Consider the following 8,223-nt stretch of genomic DNA (forward strand, 5'->3'; position numbering starts at 1 on the left):
TGTTACTTTGGTCAGTAAAAGATTGATTAAAAGAATTAAAATGTATTTTTCAAAAATAGATAGTCATAGACTATTGTATTATTTTCATCACTATCATAAAGTTAGATGCGTTTTAATTATGTATCAACAATTTTAAAATAATTCTGTTTATAATTTCTATATAAAAGATTGCACGACTGAGAAGAAGCGTTGAAAATTTAGAGGGTAATAATAATGAGATGACAATTTCGTACGAACAAGAGTTGAATTCATTGAAGCAGGAGGTCGGTGTCTCAATGTTCATGTTGCTGAAATTTTTATATTTCATTATGTATTTGTCAAAGTTTTATTGCATATCAGCTTTGTGAGTTTCAATTCAGTTTAGCTTATCAAATATGCGTTCTCTTTAAATGTACGTGACAGATTACAGAAATGAAAAAGGAATACGAAAGTTTAATGGGGAAATACAACGAAAATGCTCAGTTTGAAAATAAATTACTTGATAAAGATTCAGAAATCAAGATTATGAATCAAAAATTAGATGTCAGTTATAAATTTTGTTTCAACAGATCTCGATCGAAATTTATTTTCCACTATAAATTTTAGAGCTGTAGACAGCAAATAATCGATCTCGAGAATGAAAAGAAAAGCTTAACAAAACAATTGGAGCCTGCTAAATTTTATAAAAGGCAATTGGACCAAATGAAGAGCAAATTACAGGAAAATGAATCAACTATCGCTGAACAAGTTAACTGTTTTACATTGCTTCATCTTGCTACAGACATTTGATGTCTAGTGTTTTTTAAACAATTTTTTGGACAAAATCAAATTAATTTATTGAAAAAAGTGCAGTTACGTTGTTTGTAATTTATAATGAAGTTATTTATATCATGCATTTTTGATATTAAATAAAATAGAAGAAAAATTTGTATGAAAAAGTAGGAGGATCAACATGAAAATATTCAAGTTATTTTGTATTTGATGCAGGTTACATTTATATTAGAGCTAGAAATCCTTAGCATTATTATTTCACAAAATTTCATAAATCTAATGAAAATTTTCAGAAATTGGTAATAAATGAGCTAAGACAAAGCCAGTTAACGTTAGAAGAACAGAAAAAAAAGTTAGATTCCCTGGTCGATCAGTTGGGCAGGGATCTTATAGAATCAAATAAGGTAAACTTTATTCAACTTTGAACTTTAGCATTTATTTGTTCAATTCTAATACCGACCTTTTTGATGATGAAGTTAAATGACCATGTAAATTAATGGATTAATAAATTTCAGAAAATGTCAGAGATGCTACAAGAGAAGCAGCAGTTAGAAATGAACGGCCAGCTGATTGTTCAACTTGAAAAAGATCTTCAGCTTGCCAAGCAGGAAATATCGTTTAGTGTCACGTTGAAATAATTGATGTACATGCCGCGCTAATGTGTTAACAGTTGTTAATTTTTCAAAATTTTACAGCCTACATGTGAAAGTTGAAGATTGTTTACGAGAAGAAGTGAGGAATCTTCAGAATAATTTCCAGACAAGTTCTCAAGAATGTGAAAAGCTGACAAACCGACTTGTAGAAAAGGTTTTTATAAAGTTTCATTATTTAAAAAAAATTCCGTCTATTGATATCTAACAGGTGGCAGAAGTCAGAAACGTAGATTCAACTGCTTTAAAACAGCTGCAAGGAGAGCTGCAAAAGGTAGTTATGAGTTGTTTTTGTTGGAATGTTGATATAAGTCCTAAAGTTTTAAATAGACTCAATTTTTTGTGAGAGTTAAATGACTTCATAGTCACTAGCTTGGAAAAGTTTGCATTTAAAAAAAAATTTAAAAGAAGCCATTGCTGGTTCACTAAATGTTAATATGGAATGGAAAGTTGATTTATTTGCTCTTTACTTGTCTACTTGTTGATTTTACGAGATTGTTTATTGATAAATTAAGTGTTATTTAAACTTCATTGACCATAGTTTTTAAGCTTTGTAATAAAATCTTTGCTCAGTTGAAAGAAGATATGTTGCATATGGAATTCAGATTTAGGCAAGAGCTGAAAGAAATGGAGACTGAACTGGAATATGCCAAGAAAACATTAATGGAGAAGGAAAAGTTAATTACGTTGATGAGAAGAAATGATGAAAATGATGAAGAAACGAAGAAACGAAGAGATGAGAATGAGGACAACAATTGGATACAAATGCAGGTTTTTGTTGGTCTGCTACACATATGTGCCTAATTTTTTATTTTACGTATGTTTCTGTATGTCACAGCCAGTGCAGTAGGTACGTTTATTAAATATAAACGAATATAATGTTTAAAACAAATTTTTTCAGATTATCACTTCTCAATGGAATGCTTTAAAGTTGGAAAATATGAACCTACGAAAGTTGCTTGTTGGTGACAAGACGATGGGTGATAACAGATCCTCCCCAATGCTGCATTCATTCAGTGAAGACTCGTACAATCGATTTTTGGAACTGCAGGGTGCTTACCACAAATCTCTCAAAGATCTTAATGTAATTGTTTTTTAATGTTTTTTTTTTCAAAACTTCGTTCAATCTTTTCAATTTTTATTTATTGGAAATAAGCAGACGACTTAATTGGCCTTCCCGCTAATTTTAGAGTTATTTGAAATCGTAAATGAAAATATAAAATATATAGAAAGCAGATGCAATGTTGATTATCAAGGTTTAAGTATTATTCACTCCAGATTGTTTGAAATTTCCAGACTAGAAATATTCAACTCGAATCAGCATTGTTGAGATTGACACGTGATGAAAACACGCAACACTACTCTACCGCACAACCCCAGCAGCACTCACCCGGAAAACATCGCACCTCACCTCGCTTGCCAACTGAGCAGTCAAACAAGACTAAAATTTGTGACTCGCCAAGTGCACATCATGAGCGAAAAAAAGGGCAACAAGTCTGTGAATTACATCCTCGAAATTCTAAACAGCAACCTCGCCTCTCCAATATTTCATCTGCCTGTGAAAAGGCAAGATTGAGTGGTCTGCGTATCAAGCGATCGCCCGATACTTCAGTGAAGACATCCGCAAAAAATAAATTTTCACCGTTGAGAGACAATCTCAATAGGGCAGCTATTTCTCTAACTGTCAAAAAAGAAACTTGTGGAGATGGATTGGAATGGTTTGATTTATTAATCCTTGAACCTTCAAGTTATTCATTAATTCAAGTTTTGTTCATTTGCTGATTACCCTGAAGGTGAATAAAATAAAATGTTTTGAGAACTATATTTTTTATAACGAACGTAATGCGAGTAAATATTAGTGGCGATTCCCTTGGACAGTTTCTTTCAATGAATTAAATACTGAAACAAGTTTATAAGCTGTAATATTGAGCTAAACATCAAATTGTCACAAACTTTGCATGTCATTTTTGTGTTTTTTATGGTGTGGAATGATAAAACTGCATATCTGACAGGTTTCTATATGAAAATTTAGCATATAAGCCCAGAAACAAAATAGCTTTTACAGCCTCTCTGAGCACCTATAGTTATAACCTACATGCTGATTTTAAAGAGTTTATTCAACACCAACATTTGCCGTGTTTCCTAGCATTGTTTTCATAGATTGAACTGCAAACCTGAAGAGTGGGTATTATATCAAAATAATTATTAATTATAAATAACTAAACCAGGAATTTGGTAATATGTGTAAAACATAGAGACGTTTGAATGTTAGCAAAAAATTTATTCAATTTTTATGATTTATTTACTTTACTGGCAAAATTGGAAGCTCCGAATAACTTTTTGGGTGTTCGCTAGATAAGTGTTTCAAATGTCGTTAATGTGAATTTTTAAATATAACTTGAGGTTTGAATTTGGATTAATGTACAGTAAATTAGTGGACTACTGTTTTATACAGGCCGGTGGCGTCGATGTCACTTGGGAAGGATAACTCAGACTTTCTTACCGAAAATAATAAGCCAGGAGACCGGGGTTCGTAATTTCTTTTTTTTTCGTAATTCCTGCCGATGTATTTTAATATTTTATTATTTCTACCATGTAAATATTGATAGTTAAATTAAGGAGGTTGATATTTTTTCTGTTAGTAATATTTATTAAATATGATTTATTTTTTTTATTAATTAGGAAAAAAATTTTATTATAAAAAGTTCGGAAATAGTATGTTGTGTGATAAAAATTAAGAATTTTTCTAAAAAATTGGTACATATTGCAACTTTTTCTAAACAGAAGTTGTGGATTGCCTAAGAAAGTTCTGTGGTCGACATAGTCCATCAAAAACAAAAGAATTTACGACAAAAGCACTAACAACACATGAAAGAGGCTCTAAAATACTTGAAAACGATCAAAATAAAATTGATTTCGACGCAACTCCAAAAATTTCTACAGGCAATATCAGATGGAAAAAGTCTAAAATTACAGTCCATGATAAAAATAAAAATTTAAGCATGAATAACAATGAAAGGAACGATGTTAACCTCTTAAAAGGTAATAATGTCGCTTCTACGTATGACATTTGTTCCAATTTTCAATGCTCATTCTCAAAGAGTAGCATGAAGAATGTTGATAAAATTGAAATTGTGGACAACACTGAAAATGTTGATTCATTCGATTGTTTGACCACTGATGTGTCTCCCAATCAAACTGATGTTCTCTGCAGCAAGTTTGATTCACTGAAGGATTCATTGGAAGGCATATCTGAAGACTTACCACTTGATGAAGTGGATATTTTATTTTCTAATTTTTAATTATTATTTTTATCTACACAAATGTCATCAGCAGATTCAACAAGGAATCACAGACGTTTGTATATATATATATATATATATATATATATATATATATATATATATATATATATTAGCCAAATCTTATATAGGTAATATATATATATAGCGTACATTATTACGAAAACGTTCATGAGGTGCTTTATTACCATATCGAAATCGCACATCTGATCCAAAATAAATTAGTTTGAAAAATTCCAAAAACGTGAATATATATTCCTGAAGGTAATGTGGAAAACTGCTACACACAATGAGACCAATCAGCGTAAGTTCTCAAATTTGAGGCACTTGAATGAACGTGACACATTTGAGTTATTCTTATTTCATGATGATTTGACAATAATTGTGAAAATAATTTGGGGCGCCTTTGTTGACCAATAAAACTATTTTGAACGAGGTATTGTGTCAAATAGTACCTATTCATTAGGACATGTGGAACACAGTATTCAAACTTAGGATGAATAAATGAAATATAAATACATATCCATGAACATTTGATTGCTGATTTTTATAATAATGAAATTATTGCCAAAGGTTATAAATTCTATTTACCTGTCCTAGAGGTTTTTACCGAAAAATATTGAAATATTAACACCGATTGTGAACTAAAATTATGAACGCGTAAATTTACTATTAAATTTCAGTGATGTATATGTTTTGCTGAAAAATATTAAACCAATTAGTTTATTTTGTAACCGAACATTGAAAAATATCAAAATACTTTTAAGGGTTATGCACGTACATATATAAAACTGATTTCTGTCATATTCTACTTGACATATGCATTTAATTGAAAAATGAATGTACCACATTTACTAAAATTAATATAACTGATTTTACTAAATTATTCACATTAATTGATTTATTTTCATCGCGAAAGATTTCTGACAGAAGCCTGAATTCACCGTTAGATGAGTTTAGAAAGATACAAAACAAAAGAACTGACGATTTGGAAAAGCTGTTTAACAACCATATACAAACTTTTCAAACATCTGTTGAAAGAAACCTCTGCAGAAGATTTAATCCATCACTCTAATTCATACTTTTTTTTATGTTTTTAAAATATTTTTTACATTCTGAAATAAATTTATTTTTGAATTTTTGTTGTTGCACTTGTACAATACATTTAATTTAAAAATTTTCATTTAACTCCAACAATTGTAAAATAATTTTTAATTTACCGTGGATGTCGAAGTAAAATCGATTATTATAAAAATGCTTTTAAAATAACTTCACGTTTTTAAAATTTTTAGTGGCTCCAAATAAATGCATTGATTTTCTACAGAAATTTTAATGTTTATCTTTTAAGATTTTGGTAGTAGATTCAAATCACGTGAACAACAAATATGACTTTTGACCTTTTAGCTACTTCTCATATGTGTATTGTATATGTGTATGTTTATTTCAAAACACCGACCAGAAGCTCAATATGGGCTTGTATGGTCAGAAAATAAAAAAATATAAACTTTAACTGAAAACTCTACACAAATAAAAAACAATTCCAAAAGATACTATAAAAATGAATAATATAATAAAAAATATATATCTATATTTTGCAAGGATTTACATTTACGCCAATCTCTATGACCGACGAAACCTGACAACCACGCAAGAACCTGAGCAGCGATTGCTTCATCTTTTATACTACTATATACTGTTTAATATATGTATGTTATATATATATATATATATATATATATTTTACAATATTCTATAAATTGTACCGAATGTTTGGCGTTAATATAATAATGAATAATATTTATTAACGCCAAACATTCGGTAGAATTTATAGAATATTGTAAAAATTATGGTCTATTATCAACATATATATATATATATATATATATATATATATATATATATATATATATATATATATTGTAAAAATTATATATAGAAAGATTTTTAATCTTCCAGGTCAAATCTTTACTGGTTTGATAAATAAACGTCCTACCTTGGGGAACCGGGTCTCTGGACGCAAAACGAAGATTGATTGTTTGATAAATAAACGAATTGTGAATACTGGTAAAAGATGACTGATAAAATATTGATTAGTGCAGTAATTTATTAAATCTACCAAATTTCTAGCGTTGGATAGTTTTTTGTTACATTTGGTTAGAAAAATTAAAAAGTGTAACAAAAAACTATCCAGCGATAGTAACTCGGTAGATATCTTAAATTACTGTATGTGTATATATATGCATGCGTAGGCGTGAGTGAAAGAAACAGTTGACAACTGCTTCGCAATTTGAAACTCAATCTTAACTCAATTAGACGTCAAATGATTCTTTTCATTAAAAAAAGTCAATAAAAACAACGAAAATCCTCATGTTAGGAGCGTTCGAAATTTATTAACATACCCACAGTGCACAACCTTTTTAAAGGCCTACAAAGACTGTGTACCACGCCAGCTGAGTGACGTAGAACACGGTTTTATTTGTACATACGGTGTCAGCAGGCCAGCCCTCGGATCAACCTCACTGAACTGGCGCCTTCCCACATGACAAGGACGCTAAATAAGGGGTGTGGCGAGCTTTGTTTAAGTAGAGCTGAGAGTTTGTAACTTATGGTGTTTTCATTTTAAAATTTGTTATAGTATCGTTTTTGTTTAAATTAAAATTATAAAAATTATCAATTATTTTTTCAAAATTTACAAACTTATTCAAGTATCCAAACGATTGAAAGAAAGAAATAAATAAAAACCTAACGAATATAAAAAATAAAATGCATCATGATTTTACTGTGATGTTCGTGCGTGTCGTACATCGCTTTTTGTCATGGAACTATATGCAGTTATGCAGTATACAAAGTTTCCATTATAACTCTATACTATATCTAAGCTGTAAAACCAATTTTTGGCATTAATCAATTTAAAGTTTTTGGCATTAATCAATTTAAAGTTTGTCTTTTCAATTTTCCTTACTAGAATTTTCTTGAAATTGTTCAATTTGTTGAAAATAGCATGATGAATTCGGATAACAACAGTTTCATTAAATTTTCATGATGAACTTGGATAATTCTATTTTCAACAAATTGAACAATTTCTTAATTTATTGAAAAAAGAATTATCCAAGTTTATCATTAAAATTTAATAAAACTGTTGTTATCCAAATTCATCATGGAGATAGGTTTTATTTTAATTTTTAACAAATCATCTTCAGTGCAGGTTTGAATTTTTTAAACTTTTTTTTTAAACTTAGCAATGTGAGTTACTTCATTGGTGTCGTATTTTTCATATATATGTGTATATGTATATCATCATCATGATGATGTACGTTTATTGGCGCTCAGCCCTGGGAGGCAGAACCACCTTTCGTTCCAGGGTTGATTTACGAATACCTCTGGTTGGCCTTGTCACATTATCAGGCACAGGTTGTGGATATTCGTGTTAGAAATATTCGTGCCTGAACTCATATTTATCATTAATAAGGACACTATAATCTTATAATCTAAACCCAAAGAAATTCATCATAACATCATAA

The 8,223-nt window shown here is 29.7% G+C and overlaps 1 protein-coding gene across 1 annotated transcript; it reads left to right on the plus strand.

The window, feature by feature from the left end:
* Nucleotides 1-218: 218 nt before the first annotated feature.
* Nucleotides 219-4,702, plus strand: HELRODRAFT_190366 (hypothetical protein; the record flags this gene model as incomplete). Its single annotated transcript, XM_009013626.1, has 12 exons — nucleotides 219-263; nucleotides 403-522; nucleotides 586-726; nucleotides 1,044-1,154; nucleotides 1,266-1,366; nucleotides 1,446-1,557; nucleotides 1,612-1,674; nucleotides 1,974-2,171; nucleotides 2,302-2,484; nucleotides 2,781-3,118; nucleotides 3,856-3,929; nucleotides 4,185-4,702. 12 exons carry the CDS (start codon nucleotides 219-221, stop codon nucleotides 4,700-4,702), a joined length of 2,004 nt encoding a protein of 667 aa, XP_009011874.1.
* Nucleotides 4,703-8,223: the final 3,521 nt, after the last annotated feature.

This window comes from Helobdella robusta (assembly GCF_000326865.2).
Source record: "Helobdella robusta unplaced genomic scaffold HELROscaffold_12, whole genome shotgun sequence".
Classification (NCBI taxonomy): Eukaryota; Metazoa; Annelida; class Clitellata; order Rhynchobdellida; family Glossiphoniidae; genus Helobdella; species Helobdella robusta.